Source organism: Thermobia domestica, chromosome 4 (assembly GCF_964235325.1).
Source record: "Thermobia domestica chromosome 4, izTheDome1.hap1.1, whole genome shotgun sequence".
Taxonomy (NCBI): domain Eukaryota; kingdom Metazoa; phylum Arthropoda; class Insecta; order Zygentoma; family Lepismatidae; genus Thermobia; species Thermobia domestica.
Window position 1 is genome coordinate 318,090,514 of NC_137457.1, and position 25,732 is coordinate 318,116,245.

Genomic DNA, 25,732 nt, shown 5'->3' on the forward strand with positions numbered 1-25,732 from the left:
CCTCACTGCTATTCCTCAAGTGGCTCCTTCCCCTCTTTCACCCTAAAGCTCGCTGACGTGCTGCAATTGTAGTAGCTTCCAGTACAGGTTGAGGAAATAGTTTCGTCTGCGTTTGCTTTTTTCAAACGCGCGAGTAGTTCCGTGATAACACTAGCAAAACATATATTTTTATGGAGTTTGAAATTTTCCAACGCGCGATCGTTAATGTGGTAATTATTGTATATGAGTGAAGTTTTGTTTTTCTAAGCAACGTCTCGCTTCTTGAATAGAAGTGAGATAGAGAAGTGGCTTGACAATATTAATGATGAGTCTGATGTTAACTATCGAAAATTAGTGGCTGCTGAAAGTGATGCGAATTGAAGTAATGAAAAAGTGAATGAAGATGATATTGATCATGATAGTGAAGCAGATAAGAACAGTGTAGATGCAGATTCAGATGCAAACGATATGGATGTGAATTACAGTTACAGTGAAAATATTGTTTCATTGGGAAAGACAGGAAAACAAAATGTAAATAGTAACTGGCAGCATCAGCAAAGACAAAGTGTAAAAACATTGTGAAAAAGATGCTAGAACCGAAGTTTACTGCTAAGGGTATCACTCAGTCAACAGTTTTTTTTTTTTTTTTTTTTTTTCGAAATTTAGCGATATAGCCGTGATTGATGAAATTGTAAAATGTACTAACAATTATTTGGATAAATTACGAACAAGTTTCGGCGAAGAACGCACTGCAACTGTACAGCAACTTCAAGAGCAAAATTAATGACTTTATTTCGACGTCTTTATTTGATTGCCAAAAGAAAGGAGCACGTGATGATGAAAGATCACTGTGGACATGTGACGGAACAGGAATTCTAATCGTAAGAGCAGCAATGAGTTACACGAGCTTTTTACTGCTACTCAGGGCATTAGATTCGATGATTTCGAAAGCCGATCTCAGAGAAAAAAATATTGACAAGCTATAGATATACCACATTGACTTGACACCTAGTTTTCTGTTCCAAGCGTTGCTATCGGCTGAAGGAATTCACTCCCTTTCGCCAAGGCTCTCTCGTTTAGCAACAGCTGAACCCTTATTGGCTCAACGCGTGGATGTGTCGATGGTTTGAACTTTAGTTCGCATTTTTGCCACGGATCAAGACATTTTGACAGCACTATAGCAACAATTCCAAATATCCTAAGTATTTACTCAACAATTGCATGCATTACTTCAAATAAGTTTACTAAATATATTGTTTGTATCTCAAAATGTCAATGTTGGAAAAAAGCAAACGCGCGAGTAGTTATGTTAGTAAATTTGGCGCGAGTGACAAAAGGTTAATCTTTATTACAACAGTACGGTCGCCACCCCAAACGAGAATCAGAAAAGAAAAGAAATCCTGCCGTATATCCAATGGTAGGAATTTGAGTTTCTTGAGAAATCTTTGAAACATTACCTTGAAGCTGCAAGTTAAACAATAAATCCCTAAGTCCCTCACCAGACAAAAAGATGTATTAAAATAGAATATTATATTTAGTGAAGATAGCATTATATTACTTTGAAATAGAACTTCGATACGCGTCAGTGTTTTGCGACACTATTGTATTGGCAATTGAGAATTTTGTATTCGGCTGATTACAAAATATTACATCTTAAAATAAAACCTTGTTAATGGAACAAATAAAATGCACATATACTTAAATAAACTACAGGTAAAATCGATCAGGTGGGCAAAAATGATAAAAGTTTCAAAACAAATACATTTTATGTTCTCCTAGGAGTCAATTTGAGTAACATATCTAAAACACAAACCATCTGTAATAAGAATTCAATCGAATGAACATAACTTTGAGAAACGCTTATAAAAAAAAAAAAAAATCACAAAACTATAACTTTACATTTGTTCGTTTGTCTGCCGAGCTCCTTTATGGCTGAGCGGTTATTGTACGCGTCTTAGGCGTGGGTGACCCGGGTTTGCTTCCCGGAGAGAGCTCACGTGGTTCGGATTCCACCTTAATCAGTAGGTCCCGTCTTATATAGCCTCGCTGCTGAAAGGGACGTTAAACACAAAATCAACTCAACTTTCGGCCTTTTAAGTTAAAATTTTCAGAGTACAAGCACAAGACACTCTAAATTCCCTGTTTAGATTTTGGTGGCATACCAACGTAATATATCAAAATGGCGGCCATTTGTCAAATGAACGAGTATCTACGCTACGAAGCGCAATTTTCAGTCTTTTAAGTTGAAATTTTGACGGTAGAAGCACAAGATATGCTAAATTTGCTGTGTAGATTTTCTCGGCGGTCCAATGTAAAAAAAAAAATCAAAATGGCGGCCATTTTTTCAAAACGGCAGTGAGTAGAAAATTGTTGCAAGTTGTGACAATGACAATATTGAAATATAAATCACATTTTAACACTTTTACCCCAAAGACATTGAAATATTTCGAAAAAAAAACGATTAAACCCGAAAAAACCCAATTAAACTCGAAAAACATCCGAAAAAATGGGCCCAGGTGGGTTTGGCTTTTTCAAAAAAGCCCGGGTTTTTTCAAACCCTCGTTCATGATGAGCTTTTCTCCTCAAAAAAGTTTTAATAGTAATCGCTAATGGTTTTCTACAGATGTTAATGTTAAATTGTTAAATTTTTTCAAACTTCCGATGTCCAAGTTTTTGTACCTACACATCGTGAAACAGTGTCAGGAGAAAGGGTTAACACTCGGAAAATGAAAATGAAATATTTGAGTTTTACGTCCCACGGTTATGCCGGTTAGGCTAAAGGAGACGGTGATGATGAGAGATGAATGAAAATGGTGGAATGAAGAAAGTGGGAGGAAACGGGAGAATCCCGAGAAAACCCACGCACACGGTGTTTGTCCACCACAAAGTTCACTTGACAGGAGCAGGGTTTGAACCAGGAATCCCATGCACCAGAGATGAACGCTCCACCACTGAGCCACCGCGGCCAGCAAAAAATCAAAATAAGACAGTCTGGTGCAGGTGTAGTTTTGGTGCACTACATTTTGGAAGATTTACAGGTAAAATTCAATAATTTCCATGAAAAGACATGTTTATAAGGAACGAATTTCTACAGGTAACTTAATTACATACAATGTAATACAACTGTATCTTACGTTTACTAATGTTAAACCATTACAAGTGCTTTACGACGAATAAAACAAATGAGTGCATATGAAAAATGGCTCTATTAGATGTTATTTTCCACGGGCGGCTTATTTCTGCACCGTGCACACCGGCATCATATTTCTGCACAGCGTGCAGAACCTGTATTTTGTTTACAAGTGGAGAGTTACTAGTATGAAACAACAACAAGTGTTGTTGAAACTTGTATTATTCTCAAAACGCACTTCCTTCCACTACCCTCACTTCTCCGCATACACACTATCGCAGACGTGCCTGCTCCCTTCGGACGTATTCCCGCGCGGGCCCACCAGCTTCGCCCTATCTGACTCGGTTCGATAGCATTCGTGCTATTTAGTGGCCACCCAGCACAGATTGTTTTGTGCTTTTTTGCGCTGTTTTTATGCTAGACATCTGGAAGCCTTATTTATACGCAAATCGTAAAAGAATTATAATTTTTCAACAATTACTTCTAGAGGTCCCCTTGAATTTTATTTATGCCAAGTAAAATATATTCCGCCCATTTGAAACCGACTAGGGGACAATAAAAAAGAAACTGGTGAAAGAATTATAATTTTTAATTTTTATTAGTATTGCGCCACAAGTAAACCTGTACACAAGAGCGTTTAACCACTACCTCATTTCTCCTGTTTTTTTTTTTTTTTTTTTTTTTTTTTAATTGGAAGTTTTCGCTCACATGTGAAACAAGTCCTGCAGTATATAATCTAGTGGATCTTATTAGGTTACTAAAGATACACTAAATACTAGAGAATACTAAAGGAACACAAACCTTGTCATGGCACAAGCATTATGAGAAATTGTCCACCTTTCTCTAAGATAATTTAGCACCAGGTGCTAGTTGGCCACTAAAGAGCACGAATTCTATATAACTGAGTCAGAGCAGGGCAACGCTGATGGGCCCGCGCGGTAGCGCGGGGGTGTGTCCGAAGGGAACAAGTGAGTCAGCGACGGTGGGTATACGCGTAAGCGAGGGTAGTGAAAACATATGGGCTTTGGTAATCATACATTTTTCAATATCACTTTTTATGGTTTCATACTAGTAACGCTTCAGTTGTAAACATAAAATACAGCTTTCGTACACTGTGCAGAAATACATTGGCGTTGAGTTAGAAGACACTTATCTTAAAAACTAAGACATGTAAACTTTTGCAATTTCAAGAAGAAAATAATGTACTACAGTTTCTTAACTGTCCCTCGTTTTGTAAATAAAACCTTTAAGTTTTTTGTCCAACGGTTATGCCGGTTAGGCTAAAGAAGACGGTGATGATGAGTAATGAATGAAATGGTGGAATGGAGAAAGTGTAAATAAACGGGAGAACCCCGAGGAAACCCACGCAGACAGTGTTTGTCCATCACAAAGTTCACATGGCGATGGCTGGGATCGAACCCGGGACCCCAAGTACCAGAGGTGAACGTTCTACCACTGAGCCAGCGCGGACCCTACAATTGTAAGCGAGTTCTTGATATACCGGTAACTCTTTACTTTGTGCAAGGCAATGATATCCTGTCAGTACATAGTATTGCCGAACGAGCGTAAGCGAGTTAAGGCGGGTTAGAGCCCCGCAGGGCACTTTGTTTTCTGTCTTTCCTTCTTGGGAACTGTAACTATAATTGCGGGAACCAGTTCAGATGACTTGGTTATTGTCACTGCCTTGCCTAAAGTAATGACTTGCCGATATACCTTAGGGGGTTCGTGAAGGTAAGCAGCAAGGCAACAAATAGAATCGAAGTTAATACACAGGTTGGGCTAGGTAGTACCATTTAAATTACTTTCTTTGATACCCGCCCCCCAAAAATTTTATATGCCAGAGACGCCAGTGCGCCGGAACATACTATAACCGAATCTTTTTCATGCGCAGCAACAATTAACATATGTAACACAACATATAAAATTCATGACAATTTGAAATGTATATGCATAATATTAAATTAACTCACCCCATGTATATGCATAAGTGCAATAATATATGCAAATGTATATGAATAATATTAAATTAACTCACCACTCTCTCACTTCATGTTTTCGTGGTATTTGCTTAACCAGCAACTGCGTACAGTTCCAATGAATGAATATTTTTATGATAAACATTATTTTCCCTATTTGTAAACTTATCTCAACGATTTTTTTTAAAGGACTTTACCCACACTGCATCACAATGTGACAAATGAAGAACGCGAACCGAACATACAGGCAGCGCAACCAGACTACGATTTCTGCAATCAGGCTCTTCAGCGGCAAAGGCGGCTCGGCGCCTGTCCGAGCATCTTTTCAAGGTCGGTCCATCCGCTGTTTGCCGACCTTCTTTCGGCTCCTTTACTTGTCGGCACGCCGCCAACGTTTCGGCGTCTTTCCGACAATATTTGCCGCGGTCGCCGTCCGCTGTTTGCCGTCTCCTTGCAAAATGTTTGTCAAGGATCCTCTCGTACTTGTAATTTATTTTAAGTATTTACTTCTCATATACCCTTTACGTGCAGTCCCTTTACTACATTTCTTTTCATGCATTTACCTTTTTCGTGGTCGGCACGCCGTCAACGTTTCGACGTCTTTACAACCATCCTTTGACGCTGTCGTTCCGTCCGCTGTATGCCGACTTTCTGCCGACTCCGTTTTCACAAGACATATTTTATGGAATTAGTGCCCACCCACAAGAAAAACCTTCGGACAGTTTCAATTTTTACTTCATCATTAAAGAAGATACAGGCTCTATTCATTTTCCAAAATTCGACTCTTTGCCGCTGGTACGCGTTATTGCAACTTTCGCCGACGTCGTGCCGACGTCGCTTTTCAAGAAATTGCCGGCAGTCTCTTTTTGCAGTCGTCGTCCGACTGTCTGCCGACTGTTTCGAGAAAGCTTTATACGAGGGAAATATAAGCCCTAATTCGTATTTTAAAGCAACAAATTACCTTCTAACTCTCTTTGTTTTCTATTGGTGAACGAATCTCTTTTTGCTCGTCGCGGTCGAAAATCGAGCGGAAAGACGCCGGTGTCCGGCGCCGGCAATCCGACCGCGGCATCTGGTCGGCATGCACAAATTGTCCGACTATAGGCGGCAGGATCCTGATGGGGTAACTAGGAAACGAATGACGTTACTTGTACACAACCGATTTGGCTGGGGTCCGGATATGTGTTACGGGAGACTAAAGTAGGAGACACGTATTTTGGCGTTTGGGCCCATACGCAGAAACTTCCGAAATACGGGGCCCCAAAGTGGCCCTACATGCTATAACTAGGAAGCGAATGACGTTACTTCACACAACCGATTTGGCTGAGATCCGGATGTGTTACGGGAGACCAAAGTAGGAGACACGTATTTTGGCGTTTGGGCCAATACACAGAAATTTCCGAAATACGGGGCCCCAAAGTGGCCCTACATGCTATAACTAGGAAGCGAATGACGTTACTTCACACAACCGATTTAGCTGGGGTCCGGATATGTGTTACGGGAGACTAAAGTAGGAGACACGTATTTTGGCGTTTGAGCCAATACGCAGAAATTTCCGAAATACGGGGCCCCAAATTGGCCCAACATGCTATAACTAGGAAGCGAATGACGTTACTTGTACACAACCGATTTGGCTGGGGTCCGGATATGTGTTACGGGAGACTAAAGTAGGAGACACGTATTTTGGCGTTTGGGCCCAATCACAGAAATTTCCGAAATACGGGGCCCCAAATTGGCCCTACATGCTATAACTAGGAAGCGAATGACGTTACTTGTACACAACCGATTTGGCTGGGGTCCGGATATGTGTTACGGGAGACTAAAGTAGGAGACACGTATTTTGGCGTTTGGGCCCATACACAGAAATTTCCGAAATACGGGGCCCCAAAGTGGCCCTACATGCTTTAACTAGGAAGCGAATGACGTTACTTCACACAACCGATTTGGCTGGGGTCCGGATATGTGTTACGGGAGACTAAAGTAGGAGACACGTATTTTGGCGTTTGGGCCCATACACAGAAATTTCCGAAATACGGGGCCCCAAATTGGTCCTACATGCTATAACTAGGAAGCGAATGACGTTACTTGTACACAACCGATATGGCTGGGGTCCGGATATGTGTTACGGGAGACTAAAGTAGGAGACACGTATTTTGGCGTTTGGGTCCATACACTGAAATTTCCCAAATACGGGGCCCCAAAGTGGCCCTACATGCTATAACTAGGAAGCGAATGACGTTACTTGTACACAACCGATTTGGCTGGGGTCCGGATGTGTGTTACGGAAGACCAAAGTAGGAGACCCGTATTTTGGCGTTTGGGCCCATACGCAGAAATTTCCGAAATACGGGGCCCCAAAGTGGCCCTACATGCTATAACTAGGAATCGAATGACGTTACTTGTACACAAGCGATTTGGCTGGGATCTGGATATGGCTATTATAAGCCCAAGTCAAAGACATGTAGTTTATCTTCCGGCAAAACCTGACAGGGCGGCAAACTTTACTTCCGCCACTGTGCCCGGTTTCCTGACAGCACACGCCGTATCGATTAAATATTAATGTTCACTCTCTTGCACAAAAGTGTACCGCCCGGTTTCCACACATCCTAGCCATAGAAATACAAGCGGAAAACGCAAACATTCTTTCGCTCCGTTGACACCATCGTGGTCAGCAAATCCCCCTCGACGGCTCGTTCCAGCTGAACATCTGTTCAGAATTGCATGGGTACCACATACGCTAACTTCATGGCCTTATTGAAAATCTACCAATATCGGACCCTGTACATGCGACATTCCTTTTTGTGGGACCTAACAACAAAAACAAGTCTCATACTTTTGGATATATTGCAACATATTCCAACCCAAGCCAACATTCTGTACCAGCAAAGTCATTCGCTTCCTAGTTATGGCATGTAGGACCACTTTGGGGTCTCGTATTTCGGAAATTTCTGCGTATGGGCCCAAACGCCAAATTACGTGTCTCCTACTTTGGTCTCCCGTAACACACATCCTGACCCCAGCCAAATCGGTTGTGTACAAGTAACGTCATTCGCTTCCTAGTTATGGCATGTAGGACCACTTTGGGTTCCCGTATTTCGGAAATTTCTGCGTATGGGCCCAAACGCCAAAATACGTGTCTCCTACTTTGGTCTCCCGTAACACACATCCTGACCCCAGCCAAATCGGTTGTGTACAAGTAACGTCATTCGCTTCCTAGTTATGGCATGTAGGACCACTTTGGGTTCCCGTATTTCGGAAATTTCTGCGTATGGGCCCAAACGCCAAAATACGTGTCTCCTACTTTGGTCTCCCGTAACACACATCCTGACCCCAGCCAAATCGGTTGTGTACAAGTAACGTCATTCGCTTCCTAGTTATGGCATGTAGGACCACTTTGGGTTCCCGTATTTCGGAAATTTCTGCGTATGGGCCCAAACGCCAAAATACGTGTCTCCTACTTTAGTCTCCCGTAACACATATCCGGACCCCAGCCAAATCGGTTGTGTACAAGTAACGTCATTCGCTTCCTAGTTATAGCATGTAGGGCCAATTTGGGGCCCCGTATTTCGGAAATTTCTGTGTATGGGCCCAAACGCCAAAATACGTGTCTCCTATTTTAGTCTCCCGTAACACATATCCGGACCCCAGCCAAATCGGTTGTGTACAAGTAACGTCATTCGCTTCCTAGTTATAGCATGTAGGGCCAATTTGGGGCCCCGTATTTCGGAAATTTCTGCGTATGGGCCCAAACGCCAAAATACGTGTCTCCTACTTTGGTCTGCCGTAACACATATCCGGACCCCAGCCAAATCGGTTGTGTACAAGTAACGTCATTCGCTTCCTAGTTATAGCATGTAGGGCCACTTTGGGGCCCCGTATTTCGGAAATTTCTGTGTATGGGCCCAAACGCCAAAATACGTGTCTCCTACTTTAGTCTCCCGTAACACATATCCGGACCCCAGCCAAATCGGTTGTTACAAGTAACGTCATTCGCTTCCTAGTTATAGCATGTAGGGCCAATTTGGGGCCCCGTATTTCGGAAATTTCTGCGTATGGGCCCAAACGCCAAAATACGTGTCTCCTACTTTGGTCTGCCGTAACACATATCCGGACCCCAGCCAAATCGGTTATGTACAAGTAACGTCATTCGCTTCCTAGTTGTAGCATGTAGGGCCACTTTGGGGCCCCGTATTTCGGAAATTTCTGCGTATGGGCCCAAACGCCAAAATTCGTGTCTCCTACTGTGGTCTCCCGTAACACATATCCGGAGCGAAATCGGTTGTTTACACTTAAGACCGTTTCCTCGTCAGTTTGTACATACCAAACTGCCATACGGATAAGAAGTAAGTAGTAGCAGAGATCTGTCAATTTTCCCAGATAAAATCTCTTCTCACAGAGGGCTAGAGAGAGTTCCCGTTGAATAATCCTAGATGATGATGTACATTACGGGTAATTTTAGTTAACCGTATCCTGATCATTAATGAAATATTTGAATTAATATTAAATTTAAAAAAAAAAATAATTTACTAAGATGACGGAGGAATCTGAATTACTTGGTCGCAGCGCCCGGAACCATTTTCGTAAAGCATTGCCTAGTATTAGCAACATCCTACTCTATAACCTAGGAACTGTATTGCCTAGGAACATTCTACTGTATAACCAAATTTGTCTTACGTTAGGTACAGATGTTTTCATTGTAAACTGACCACCGCGGTTTTGAAATAAAATTCATTTCCATTCTTTCTCGATTCATTTCTATTCTTAGCCTTAGTTTTTGTTAAGGCATCACAATTTTCGATCTTCAAACGTCCAGAAGTTGATATCACCTTCTTCCCTTCTTTCTCCTTTCAGAAACTAATCCTTCCAAACTACCTCTTATAAGACAATTCATCCTTAAACAGTGTCCTAACCAATTTCTTTTCCTTTTTGCTGTCAACTTCAGTATTCTGCTTTCTTCATTCACTCTTCTCAGAACTTATTTCCTCTTTCCAGCTGATTTTTCTATCATCCTCCATATATACATCTCGAACCTTACTATAATGGATATAATTTTACAGTAATGTGAGTATTACTGCCCAGCTCTATAACACTGGATGGAAGAGCCTGAGTCCGTTCTTATAGCCATTTTTTTCATGGTTGGCATTTATTAAATATGTAATGATAACTGTTTGTGTAAATATTTACCTTTTTTATTTCATTAATGACGATAATTGCACTTACAGTAGCAAATGGACACGTTTGGTGTGGGGAGTTTCCCCCTATTAGTTCTCACCCTACCCCCGAAACAAGCTATTGTAAAACGGGACTGCCTCGTTCGTATATCATAGGTCTACAATATTTACAACTTACGATAAAGTGAAAGTTATTTTTTTTTAATTTGCCAGTATCATATGATTAATTGGTTACCAAATACTGTATGTTTGCAGTAGAAATGCATCTTATGAGATATAAAATTAGTTTAACGTATAAATTTCTAGTTACATACTTATTTGCGTTTATTTCAGTCTAATTTAACACCCATTCAAGTGTCATTGATTATTCTAGAGATTTTAAACTGAAAAGTCTTGTGTGTATTTGTTTTGGAACTAAAAGTAAAAAAAAAAAAAAAAAAAATACAGGCAATAATCACCAATTTTAACAGCAAAGCATTAAATTTGAAATTTACATGTGCAACAAATATTACTTTTTAAAATTATTTCATAATTTCTTCATGTTTAAAAAATAAATTTAAAAATATGTCCTAGACCGAGTTTCGAACCCTCGATCGTCAAGTCTCACAAGTTCTTCAGGAGGACTCAGTGCCTCACCACACTCAGCTACCGTCGACGCATGTACGTTTTTTTTTCTTCAACTAGAGTTACATTTCCATTGGAGGATTGGCGGCCGTAAAGGCAATACCTTCTCTGTGGTCTGAGATATTTTCAGAAACTGTATGTTACTATAGCTGAAGTAGGAAAACGTACAAGGATGTACGTCTTGCAGCTAGTGTCTATATAAAGAACGGAGGGAAAATCCAATTCCCTCTGTACAGGTCTGCGGGAATTGTGATGGATCTAGGCTCACTTTTTAAAGCTTAGTTTCTGAAAAGGTTTCTAGCTTTTTTTGAACATAAGTGTACCATTCAGTTTGAATTCTTTATATAATTCAGTACTTGTATATCGTCAATATTGTAGGAGTATGTTTTAATGTTTACTTTTGCCATAACCTTGAACTATTTTGATGCAGTTTTCTTTGAAGTAGAGATGACTCCATTCTCTCTGCGTAGTACTGAAAACTATACTGAACTGGTTCAGTGTCTTCGGATAAATTATTTACAGAATTTGTAGAATTTAGTGGTAGTTTGCTAGTGGCTGTTCCGAGAAACGTTGTTCAATTTCTTCGGAGGTTACTGTCAAAGAATTTATAGCTTGTAGGGTGTTTCGCTGGTGGCTGTAACAAAAAACGTACAGTTCAATTTCTTCCGAACTTATTGACAAAGAAGTTGTAGATTTTACGGTAGTTTGTTGGTGGCTGTACCAGGAAGTGTACTGGAGAAATATTCGTTTATGATTTCCTGATACAATTAGAGCACAAATTTAAAGATTTATTTTATAATTTCAGGTACTTATCCACCACTTCCACTCGGTTATGATCCACCTCCACCCGGTTACCCAGTACAAACTGAACCAGGATATACACCTGTTGAAGAACCTGTGCATCCGACTCCTTTACAACCAGGCCAGTTACCGTATTCTCCTTCGGGTGGCCAACCAGGGTATCCTCCTGCAGAACAGCCGATAGTGACACAACCGACCTCGAACTCAGGTAGGTATTCTGTAATATACATAGATAGACGAGTATATGCACATTAGCTAAGTTATGCGTGTTTTCATCTCCCACTTTACATTGTAGGATATTCCTATATAGTCTCCATACTAACGAATGTACATAAATATGAATCAGTCAATCAGTTAATAACATAAACATAAATCATTCACTTAATAACACAAATATAAAAATTCAGTTAATAATATAAATAAAATCAATCAGTTAATAAACTAAATTAGTCAACAGTTACAACATAAAATAAGGCAATCAGTTAATAGCATAAATATAAATCAGTCAGTCAGTTAATAATATAAATATAAATCAGACAGTTAATAATATAAATATAAATCAGTCAGTTAATAACATAAATAAAATCAATCAGTTAATAACATAAATACAAATCAGGCAATCACGTACTTATATAACTCAATCAGTTAGTGATATAAATATAGATCAATCAATCAGTTAATAACATAAATATAAATCAGTCAATCAGTTAATAACATAAATATATATCAGTCAATCAGTTAATAACATAAATATATATCAGTTAGTCAGGTAATAATATTATAATTTTATTCTACGTGCCTAAATATTACAACTTCGATATAATTGTACAGTAATGTGAGTATTACTGTCCAGCTCTACATTATAACACTGGAATTGTTTTCGATGTGTCTTCAAAGAATTACGATACTACTAATAAAAACAAGAAAAAGAATGCTTATACAGAGAAAAGTAAAAGAATGTTTTAAAAGCATAAGAAGAAGCACTGCCACGTGTACACCACGTGAAGGAATTTGGTTTAAATGACGCGATGCTTTCTTTATTAATTTTAAATAAAAAAATTCAGTATATTCATCCTACTTGTGGTTTTATTAGCGTAAGTAGAGTGAAGGTGGAATATATTCTTGGGACACTTATTTGATTGAAAGAAAAAGCTTTTCACTATCTATTAGTTTTTTACTCTAATGATTAATGTTCAAAATCGACAGTGGTAGATTATTGCCTCTTCCGGCTTTAGTAGAGAGATCAGAATGGAGATGGATTATATTCTTTGGACGCTTAATTGATTGCAGAAACCCGTTTCCTTATCTATTACGTTTCTTTTTCTACAACGATCAACGTTAAACCGAAAGTATATTTCTGCCAATTCCATTTTGAATAGGAGTTAAGAAAGACGACAGTACTTAGAACACTAAATCGATTCCCAAAAGAACGGAGTGATGCAAGTAATGTGGTAACCGGAAAACCTCCAAAATGCTTCAGAGCTTTAGAGCAAAAAGGATGGAAGTCTTGACGTAAACATTAAAGCGCCTGGCAAAATTGGTAATCAACGGAAACTTTTTCAGGCTCAGATGACAGGTGTCACCACAAGATGCGTTGAATAACGTTGACGCGATAAGCAGTTTCGACCAGTTTCTCCTACTACTCTATTAACCTTGCAGTTTCTCAGTGAAATCTAACGTCGGTATTGTTGTGAGCTGGCTGAATTGTTTCCCATGTCATACACTTTGCAACAACGTGTGCTTTCAGTGAAAACGTGCTGGAAAACTGTTTCCATCATTGCCGCGCAACGAGCATATCAACGGAAATATAGTCTCTGCGCATCTAAATGGGATATAACATCAACTGTAATAAGGAAGCTGGAAATGACTGGGTCACTTCTTAGTAAAAGAGGTAAGTATCGATCGCGATTTTGAAGTCGTGTTGATGATATCACGGCTTGTCTTATGAGGTCGCCAAAATCTCTCCGACGTTTATCACAGGAGACAGGATTCACATACTCAGCGTGCCAAAAAGCTGCCAAGGTAGCACGGTTACGACCTTACAAAGTAACTGCTGTTTAGGAATTTAGTTACCCATATCATATTGAACGGGTTACCTACTCTCAGTTCAGTACCTAATTACAGGCTTCCTTGACTTTTTCTAAAATATCATCTATTTTTGTTATGATTGGTGTCCCACTGCTTTCAAAATTTCCAGAACGAAAGTGACTGAACTAACTTTTCGCTGTTGCATTTGATAACGCATCTTTCCCATAAACAGCACAAATTCTAATATCTTCTCGGGCTATCAGCCGGGTGAAGATATTGACATCCGACGTTTCGAATGCAGACCTCGCATTCATCTACAGGGACTGTGTGATGAAGAGACCGGAGATGTGATCATGTGTGTATATATAGTAACTATTTAGGCCCAAAGCCATGAATGAGAGCTTGTGATTGGGTGAGGGAAATGCTAGCTTCCGATTGGCTGAGAGATCTGGCTTGTGATTGGTTGTTGTTGTGGCTACGAGAGATGACTTTTTCAATGTCTGTTTTTGTTCCTGAAAAGGGCCGACCAGATAGGGCTGCGTTGAAACCCATTGTCTCTATTGAGACTGTTCCTTTCCCGTGAGATAGCTATGACTTCCTTTACTGTACTGTCCGAAACATTGCTGGACTTGGCTATTATGGGGGTATTTGTAAATTCAATTATGTGTCCAAGCTCTAGGCTATGCTCTGCTAGTCAAATTACTCACGGACCTGCACAGAATTGGGCCCTTATTGAAGTAAAATATGGCGCAGTTTTGCGGAAAGTTCACCTACCTTCCCGGGAGCAGTACTTTGTGTCTGGCGATCATAAAAAATCCAATCCATTTCGCACATTACTCACTGTCAAAAGAGGTTAGGCCTAACCTACTGTGAGTCATACTCTGAGATTTGGGACACTAACGCAATGTGCATAAAAGCCTCATCACTTTTTAGACTACACTATTTTCTTGGAGTATCCCTTTGTTTCAGTTGAAGATTAAGAAAAAGCATAGTCAAGTGACTTTTTCGTTTTATTCCCGACTTAGATAGAGCCAAAAAGTTCTTCATTCGGACTCATGACTTTAGAGGAATAGCCACGAATAGAAAGTAATTAAGGGCGAAAACCACTACGAAAAAACTCCACGAAGGACGAGAGCTACGCAATGAAGACCAAACTCTAGCTGGTGGAGTGGTTCTATAACCAAGTTCCATTGGAGTTGTGAGAATATGATGGGGACCCCGCCAAGTTCTAGTTGTTATTCAGAGCCCATGTTCATTCTCATAATCGTAATTTTGCAAAAAGACGCGAAACTCAGAACTCGTACTCAAATATATTAAATGTGGAAACATCTGCAATGAGCGCCTGGTGTATAAAATCCAGAAGTAAGATATTTTAACTTCTTTTTCCAAATTTTCAAACCGAAAATTGTTTTTAGTAAGTCATCTCGGGCTATCAACCAGGTGAAGACATTAATATCGACGTTTCGAATGCGAACAATGCATTCTTCTTCTGGGATGATAATGAAGAGACCGGAGATGTTGGCATGTATATATGGTGACTATTTAGGGGCGGAGATATGAATGAAGGCTTGTGATTGGCTGAGGGAAATGCTGGCTCCTGATTGACTGAGGGATTCTGGCTTCTGATTGGCTGTTGTTGTGGCTACGTCAGATGGCTTTGTTGAATATTTTTTGTTTGTTCCTAAAAAGGGCCAACCATATAGGGCTGAGTTGAAACCCATTTAGACTCTTCCTTTCGTGAGATAACTATAGTTTCCTTTATTAATCTGTTTTAAAAATTGCTGCACTTGGCTACGATGGTGGTAATTGTTTGTTTTTAGATTGGGGAAAATTGTTTCGATTATTTTTAGATTAGATAAATCGCTCTGTATAGAGTGTAGTATTTTAGTGTCATTTCCCCATTAATGCTGTAGAGGCAATTGTGTTAGATTCTTTAAACTTTTGAAAATACTTTAAAAAAATGCGTTGCAATTGTACTTAAGGCGAATTAAGCTTTCCACTTTTCCAGCATAGTACACACGACGTAGCAAGTGTTAATAGCGTATAAGTAAGATATAACTTTGATCGTTTTATTTTACAGGTAGCGTTTGGAAACATATACCCCAGCAAATCCTCAATTGCCCACCAGGTTTGGAATATCTTTCTACCGTTGATCAGCTTCTAGTTCATCAGCAAGTAGAAATTCTGGAAGGTATTTCTAGTCTTTTGTTTATACAAAACTTCAGCACTGTTGAATCTAGCACAGTTTTGTTGGTATTAGAGATGATAGTAAAGCACGGTCGGTTGTATATTTTCTATGATTACTGGTATTTCCTAGGAAACAATGCGTAACAATTGGTAGGGCCCAATCAATATTGACTCACAATTTTGTTCACACGTACCCGTGTTATAAATATACCACTAGAGGGTACTAATGACCAAAAGTACTGTGTGAGTTTTATCATCAGGAAAGACTGCACCATTGACAGGTAGTGGTACCAGCAAATACACTCGTACAGTATAAGCCGTTATTTATAAAATGTCGTTGTGCAAAATGTTAGAAAATTCCAGAAGCGATGGATCTAATAAATTATGATCGGCTGATGATAAATTATGATGTTGATCAGCTTAAGATAGGTCAAAGTGCGATGAGCATGTCAAAGAACGTGATTTTCCCGACTTCAGAAAACTGCTGTTAGAAGAGAAATATCTGTGCGTGTAAATGGAGGTCGTGAAAGGTGCACAACAATCCTTTGGTCCTCCACGATCATTTCAGCATGACAATAGTGTTGGGTCGTATGACTGGAAGCCACTCTTCCTTAGTCCCCTGCCCACCGCACTGCTACATTACAGACGTGTAGGCAACATCATAACTAGGACCAGAGGAGGTAGTTCAATGTGATGATCTCACTTGAGTCTCTGTTGTGTGCGACATGTGATTCAAGTCATCAGTTGACTTGATGGGGGGCCATTATGTAATATTGGAAGGTATAGGAAGGCTACTTTCTTTTTCTAGTGACATAACGTTCTCCTCTCCCTGTAGTAGAAAGTACGAACGGGATGTTACTTTTTCAGGCACAAATACATTCAATCATGAAGCACTTATGGAAACGCAAAGCAATATTGATCTCTTTACACTGCCAGTTTGTCATCTTCAATTTTAAAGAAATTGGAGCCACAGATGACTCATATTCCTATTCGCATGTGTTTTGGCTTGTCTCATCTTAAAGGCTAACATGTACCAAATTGGTTTTGATAGCCAGTGACGATAGCAACAAAACCCGATATACGATGACACATATATAACTTAATAAGAAATATGTCACATGGCACTTCATTAAAATTCAGCTCAACCTCCATTTTTAAGCTCCAGGAATGAGATTTATTAGTTATTGAACTTTATTCAGTAGTTAATCGTAAATTTAGTTCTCCATTTTTATTTGCATTTCATGTGTATTCAGATGTTTTCAGTGACATAATTTTACATGTTCTTCTCTTTCACAGTTGTGACAGGATTTGAAACAGAAAACAAATATATAATTAGGAACAGCCTAGGACAAAATGTGTATAAAGCCGAAGAGCATTCTCACGTCTGTACACGACAGTGCTGTGGTCCACTTCGTTCATTTGACATGAGAATTATTGACAATTATAAGAACGAAGTAATTCATCTCCATAGACCTTTGAAATGTCAATATTGTTGCTGCCCTTGCTGCTTGCAGGTAAGTCCACACTGTAAAAAATTTCGCCTTAAATTTACTGACCGATTACCGTCAACTCTCGCTGCCATCCGATTACCCTAAATTTTACGGACCACCGTTTCTTCATAAAAACGGCAGACCATATATTTAGAAGCAAAATAATATTTATTGACCGTATTTAGAAACAAATTTAGTATCGTATGTTTTACGGTAATTTACCGTAATATTTAGGGGTCTTTTTTTTTTTTAAGCATAGGTGTGTTATTACCGTACAAGATTGACGGTAATTATCACACCGATTCTTATCTAGAGGTCCTTGCCAGTCCAGCATGCCCTCTTTCTAGATCCAGTAAGAATTCTTGCTGGGCAATATATTGACCCAATTTTCATCGAATTGCTGGAAACTGTATCAGTACACACACTGGCTAGCAATATTTTTTCCTGGATGGATGCAACTACAGAGCACACTGGTCCACTGGTGTTAAGACTACTTAACTAAAGAAAACACAAAAGTGAACGAAAGAAGCGTTGCACCTACGACGTGCATAATATCCATAAGAATAAAAGTTGAAATTAATTCTTAGTTTGTAATATCGAACCCTTTTTCTGATTTACCAATTTTGTCATGTATTGAACAAAACACCAAAAGAGGATTCGATATTACATACAAAAAAAAATACTTCTTGAATTTTATAGCTGAGTTTTCGCACGCATTGAAGATGTAGTTGGAACGAACATGCATGTCCTTTTAAGATATTCATAAATCGATATTCAGTTGCTATGTTAAGACTAACTTTATTGCATGTATTTTCGTTATGAGTACCAGTAGACTATTAGACCTCAAATATTCTAATCAGCGATTCATTCGATTAGTAGCATTATTACGGTTTCAGATAACCAAACAGGCACCCGACAACATAGCTTAGAATGACCACAAGTACGACTAAACAAGTGTAAAACCATATGACATCTAACAACACTGCCTACAGTATCCAGTATCCGCTATCCCAAATTAATAAATACGTGTTTGCATAATTATGTAACAGTGGCATCAATGCTCAAAAAAAAAAAAAAGTCACCAAACTTCCAGAGTATCGAGCTTTTGCATGTTTATTAAACGCTCAAATGTATTAACAAGACACCAGAACAGATTATAGGTACTCAGAACAAAATTAACGATAAAAACATTTACAGAAATGTTTTTCAAATCTAACAATTCATTTATCCAGAAAAATAATGACAGCATGGGCGCCCGATGAAAATTTTCCTGGTTACTATATACCCTATTACATTTGATATTTTTTATTTGTATTAAGAAATTTAATACGTTTTCACTAGCTAGGGGAGCGACCCCCTGCCCCTCCTTCGGGCACACATGAGTGACAGTATACTTTTATTTTTGCAACACAATTTATATAATGCTGTACTAAGTACGGTAAACTACGAAGCACTTTTCCTAAAAGTTTTTTTTTTTTTTTTAAATAAAAGGTATTTCAACATTGTGATTCTAATTCTAGCTTCACCACCACTCGTAGTTGGCTACATTATCATAAGACTTTAGTTTACACATCCAGCAGCTTCTTGGTTTCGAATCGTTGCACTTTGGAGCGATCTGCTTGCCACGATAGCCCACTTAAGTTTTGTTTGTCACCGAACAAAGTTCAAATATTAACATAGTGCTTTTCCATACATTACCTTGCTTAATGTTGAATTTGCAGGATATCTTCAACAGTGGTAGGCCTATTGTATATATCACACCAGAAAACCACACACTGAACAAACAAACAAACAAACAAAAGAAAGAAACAAAACAAAACAAAGCACAATACATCCGAACCTACGCGCCATCAATCCTTGCTTCGATCATGTGCTTTTTCTCTCCAATGTGCATGCCCGACACAAGCATCTGACAGGAAAACGATCTCCTACCATTATTTTAGAAAAACGGTAAACCGTATATTTTTCATGGTAGGAGGCACTTATTTTCACGGTTATTGGTTACAGTGCAATTAGGTTATAAAATGTTAACATAGAATGAAAGTGTCCATCTACGGGTAAAGTTGTGAAGTCTACCACAGAGACTGAGTGACTTCTTTTGAGATCTTAAGCTTGTCGTCTACAGCAACAACGCAAAAACAAACAATTCCTTAACTGGAGAAAAGAAAGTTGACACATCACTGCAGGAATACAGCGAAAATGTAATCTAAATTTTTTACAAGACCAGTAGAACTTTGAATTGGGGCAGAAAAACACTCACACATTTTCGCAGTGAATTTATTTGAGACAGTGTAGAAATATTTTATCTTGAAAAGGATTATAATCTAGCCTTTTGCCGAATGTTATTCATTCTGCCGTAAGAATTAAATGAATGATAATTTGAAGCATCAGTTTGAACCTGCATAGAATACAAAATTAGCTGTTTACGCAGTGCCGGATTTACGTATAAGATAAACAAATAGCTTAGGGCCCCACTCTCCTGGGGAACCTCAAAAATTATTGACAACCTCCTCAGTTCGTGTCTCAATTGATAAGACACTCCGCTGTGGTCATTGATAAAATGAATATCCCAAAATATACATGAAAATTAATCATAAAATATGGGCTCTGCCACATTATAGAAAAAAGTGGATATACATTCCCAAACTATAGGATAAAAAAGACAAGTTTTAAAACTTACATGCATCAACAGTATTTTGTGTTGTGTAGGCTCATATGACGTAAATAATGGGGCCCCTCCTGCTAGTATGCTCCCAAAAGTATCATTAGTTCGCTCATTTCTGCATATAGGGTGTTTATGTTCTCTGTACATTGGCAACATGTAGCATGCAGTGCAGATTTGTCATTGACAATGGACACCTAAACACATAAAGGGGCCCCCATTACCTTCAAGAGCTTAGGGCCTCACTAAATTTAAATCCGACTCTGTGTTTATGCCATAGTGTGTATCAGAGATGGAGTTGGTCAGTGGGTCAAGTTTTCTGAGTGGGTCAGTGGGTCGTGGGTCAACAGCATGTGACCCACTGTGACCCACCACCCACCGTGACCCACTGCGACCCACCAGCCACCATGACCCACTGCGACCCACCGACTCAGTATGATCTACCGACCCACTCTGCTCACTTCATTGTAGACTGTATCTTCTGAAGACTGGTAAATTTGTCTTCGTTTTACTTTCAGGACCTTCATTTCCCTTCCTTTTCCATTTGTTTCTGTCTACTTACCTGAGGTGAGTATATCTAACCAAGTGAAAAAAGAACTTCAGACACTTTTGGATATTGATATTTGTAATTGTAATAATAGCAATAGGACTTACACTACTACTTGGCTTTTGAGACCTGTGAGTTTTTAGAGGAGCTAACTACTGGAAAAAATACATTTTTGAATCACTGTAATATGTGAATTATTATATTTTAAAAAATGAATGTAACTGTGTGCCTGATCATCACGGTCAAATTGCAAAGTCAAATGAAAAGACTTTTGGTATATAGTTAGGCCTTAATCGAAACTGGGATGTTATATTGCTTTCATTATAATGCATAATATCCTAAGGAGGTAGTGAGAATCCAAATTTTTGAGGGGAAAAAAATGAGTATCTTGCACTCCGTTAAACTTACGGAGCTTAAATTCAGTGTATTAACTCTATTAAAAATAAACAGAATGCGTCCTAGCATTTTTTTAAATTCTCCTTTATGGGGAGGGGGCACTTTCTATATATGGAAAATTGGTAGTGAATTGGTTTGTAAAAATGATCGAAAACGATCGATGTTATTTAAGAAAAAAATCAGAAACAAAAAAATATCCATTGCTTTCTACTATAATAATTGCTAAAGCTTGTTTATTATATGGAGCGCTTACGGAGCACAGAGCAATCAACCCAAAAAGTTGTGACTAAAATAGGCATAAAATTTGTACTGTAAGCTTAATTACACGGAAATTTTAAGTTTGAATTGTACGCATAATTATATGGAAAATTTTACACTTTTTTCCCCCTTTACGTTGGTCTATTTACCTTGATTTGGAACTTACAAATTTCATCCTTTTTTTCACTGAAAAGAATCGATAATTCAACAAGGAAATAATTATACTATGATAATTTAATTGAGATTCATCGTAATTTGGCACATGGCAAACAGCAGTGTGGTAATTGAAGAGGAAAAAGGGGGAAATTCCCATTCACCTCTCAACACTTTCCAGGAACCTCGTTCCCTTTCGCTTTCTAGACGGGAGAGGGAACTTGGTAATGGCATCAAACCTTCATGTGTAATTACAAAAATTACATTTATAAACAAATAAGAAATCATCAGTTTATCAGGCTGATTCCCTATCGAAGCGTGGTAGATGAAGTTTCTGTTCTCCATGAGTCGACATTGCCAACTGACATGGTCGATATGGAAAAGATGTTGTATGGTGATAGAGAGATGATACTTCTTGCTGAGCATTTCAAAACTGACAAAGAAAAATTGTTATCAGACTTAAGCCTAACAAGCAGATTGTCGATGAGGAGTTGCAGAAATCTGGTAGAAGTATTATCAATTTTCACGACAGAGTGCGAACGGGGATTTCCCCTTATGAATTTACAGATGGCTGATATTAGAAATAGACTGAGTGCTTAAACATTGTCTAACTTGTTGTTCATCAATGTTAATGGTCCACCGCTAGACAAGCTCAAAGTAGACGAACTAGTTATTTCTTGGCTGAAGGATGGACATTATTCCATTGCGGATGAATTACCACGAAAAAGTTATCAACAGGAAATAAACCCGATTTCAGATTTGTTTTAAGGTGAAAAATTACGAGTTATGGAAAATGTATACCTGTATTAGTAATGGCTTATTTGTGTTATTCAACTTTGTACCTAATTTTTAGTAAGTCTCTTCTTTGCTTTAGGTAAACTATTTTGAATAAATATTCATAATAATTGCAATTATGCATATTTGTAACTTAAAATTTACGTGGTGTTTTAGTGATTACACAAATTACAATTATGAGCATACTTTATGGAGATGCTCTCACATAGGGTACCCGAGCACCTTTATAAACTATGAAAAACTGATTTTTCAAGTCTTTTATGAGAAAAATACTGTGAACTGAGAAACCATAATCTTTTCCATATTGCACAGGGGTATTTTTCTGCGAATAGAAGTTTCTTTTGGAATGCGTTCAGAAATTAACACTTGCAAGAATACTCTCTTAGTACAAGTATATTTTAGGCACACACTAATTTCCCCCCACCTCGAACTGTTTCAATTTGCACACTGACAAACACTTTACCATTTTATATCGTAAAGGTCAGATCCACCGTTATTGTAACAGAGTGGTGCTTGAGCGATTGACTAGAAATTCAAACTCCGATTAATGACAATTTCACAGTCTTGTTTTATTACAAGTATAAACTCTTTAGTCAGTACAGAAGAGGCCGTGGATCGTGTTCAGAGTTGATGACGATATATTTTGCTGAGTCAAAGTAGGTCACAGTGGATGAGAGTGGTTAATGGTGGGTGGTGGGTCAGTGGGTCGTGGGACACGGTGGGTGGTAGGTCACGGTGGGTTGTGGGTCAAGTTTTCATTGATCCACGCCAACTCTGGTGTGTATGTGAGGAGAGGACTGTCCTTAGTGAGTGTGTGGTCCAATCGGGACTAGTGTTGCGCATGAGGCAAAACAAGATACGGGACAACCTCAAATCTATAGTAACCGCGGCAATCATGTATCCTGGGCTCTACTCAATCATAGAACTGCTTTGTCTCACATATGATTCATCAAAAGAATTCGGCAAGATTCGTGCACCTGCCTTCCGAACGCATAGTTGAGAGAACGTTAAACAGCAGAGGTGCACCGACAATGTTGACAAACTTCGAAGTCATTGCAAACTACTTACAAAAAAGCAGAATTTACAATACGAATTAACTATGCGTAGTAACTATACTAACAATACGAAGAACTACAATGCGAGCACTAATAATTATTGGAATTAAATGGTGACAATAATAATAGAAAATAACAAGAATAATAATTATTGGAATTAGTAAATGGTAGCAATAATAATAGAGAAATAACAAGAATAACAATTATTGGAATTAAATGGTAACAATAATAATAGAGAAATAACAAGAATAACAATTACTGGAATTAAATGGTAACAATAATAATAGAGAAATAACAAGAATAACAATTATTGGAATTAAATGGTAACAATAATAATAGGAAAATAACAAGAACAACAATTATTGGAATTAAATGGTGACAATAATAATAGAGAAATAACAAGAATAACAATTATTGGAATTAAATGGTAACTATAATAATAGAGAAATAATAAGAATAACAAATATTGGAATTAAATGGTAACAATAATAGACCTAATAGAGAAATAACAAGAATAACAATTATTCAAATTAAATGGTAACAATAATAGACCTAATAGAGAAATAACAAGAATAACAATTATTCAAATTAAATGGTAACAATAATAGACCTAATAGAGAAATAACAAGAATAACAATTATTGGAATTAAATGGTAACAATAATAGACCTAATAGAGAAATAACAAGAATAACAATTATTGAAATTAAATGGTAACAATAATAGACCTAATAGAGAAATAACAAGAATAACAATTATTCAAATTAAATGGTAACAATAATAAAAGAGAAATAATAAGAATAACAATTATTGAAATTAAATGGTAACAATAATAGACCTAATAGAGAAATAACAAGAATAACAATTATTGAAATTAAATAGTAACAATAATAATAGAGAAATAATAAGAATAACAATTATTGAAATTAAATGGTAACAATAATAGACCTAATAGAGAAATAACAAGAATAACAATTATTCAAATTAAATGGTAACAATAATAGACCTAATAGAGAAATAACAAGAATAACAATTATTCAAATTAAATGGTAACAATAATAGACCTAATAGAGAAATAACAAGAATAACAATTATTGAAATTAAATGGTAACAATAATAATAGAGAAATAATAAGAATAACAATTATTGAAATTAAATGGTAACAATAATAGACCTAATAGAGAAATAACAAGAATAACAATTATTCAAATTAAATGGTAACAATAATAATAGAGAAATAATAAGAATAACAATTATTGAAATTAAATGGTAACAATAATAGACCTAATAGAGAAATAACAAGAATAACAATTATTGGAATTAAATGGTAACAATAATAGACCTAATAGAGAAATAACAAGAATAACAATTATTGAAATTAAATGGTAACAATAATAGACCTAATAGAGAAATAACAAGAATAACAATTATTGAAATTAAATGGTAACAATAATAATAGAGAAATAATAAGAATAACAATTACTGGAATTAAATGGTAACAATAATAATAGAGAAATAACAAGAATAACAATTATTGGAATTAAATGGTGACAATAATAATAGAGAAATAACAAGAATAACAATTATTGGAATTAAATGGTAACTATAATAATAGAGAAATAATAAGAATAACAAATATTGGAATTAAATGGTAACAATAATAGACCTAATAGAGAAATAACAAGAATAACAATTATTCAAATTAAATGGTAACAATAATAATAGAGAAATAATAAGAATAACAATTATTGAAATTAAATGGTAACAATAATAGACCTAATAGAGAAATAACAAGAATAACAATTATTGGAATTAAATGGTAACAATAATAGATCTAATAGAGAAATAACAAGAATAACAATTATTCAAATTAAATGGTAACAATAATAGACCTAATAGAGAAATAACAAGAATAACAATTATTCAAATTAAATGGTAACAATAATAATAGAGAAATAATAAGAATAACAATTATTGAAATTAAATGGTAACGATAATAGACCTAATAGAGAAATAACAAGAATAACAATTATTGGAATTAAATGGTAACAATAATAGACCTAATAGAGAAATAACAAGAATAACAATTATTGGAATTAAATGGTAACAATAATAGACCTAATAGAGAAATAACAAGAATAACAATTATTGAAATTAAATGGTAACAATAATAATAGAGAAATAATAAGAATAACAATTATTGAAATTAAATGGTAACAATAATAGACCTAATACAGAAATAACAAGAATAACAATTATTGAAATTAAACGGTAACAATAATAATAGAGAAATAACAAGAATAACAATTATTCAAATTAAATGGTAACAATAACAATAGAGAAATAACAAGAATAACAATTATTGAAATTAAATGGTAACAATAACAATAGAGAAATAACAAGAATAACAATTATTGAAATTAAATGGTAACAATAATAACAGAAAAATGACAAGAATAACAATTATTGAAATTAAATAGTA

At 37.0% G+C, this 25,732-nt stretch overlaps 1 protein-coding gene across 4 annotated transcripts in view; it reads left to right on the plus strand.

Annotated features, from left to right (window-relative positions):
• LOC145684355 (phospholipid scramblase 1-like) overlaps nt 1-25,732 on the plus strand; it is a 99,642-nt gene that overhangs the window by 22,584 nt on the left and 51,326 nt on the right. For all 4 annotated transcript variants that reach the window (XR_014131280.1, XM_081756578.1, XM_081756577.1 and 1 more), the window contains exons 3-5: nt 11,686-11,889; nt 15,790-15,900; nt 17,193-17,410. Coding sequence is in view for 3 of the 4 variants with exons in the window: in XM_081756578.1 (XP_081612704.1) it covers nt 11,686-11,889; nt 15,790-15,900; nt 17,193-17,410 (533 nt within the window). In the remaining variant the exon portion in view is untranslated. The remainder of the gene's footprint in view (nt 1-11,685; nt 11,890-15,789; nt 15,901-17,192; nt 17,411-25,732) is intronic.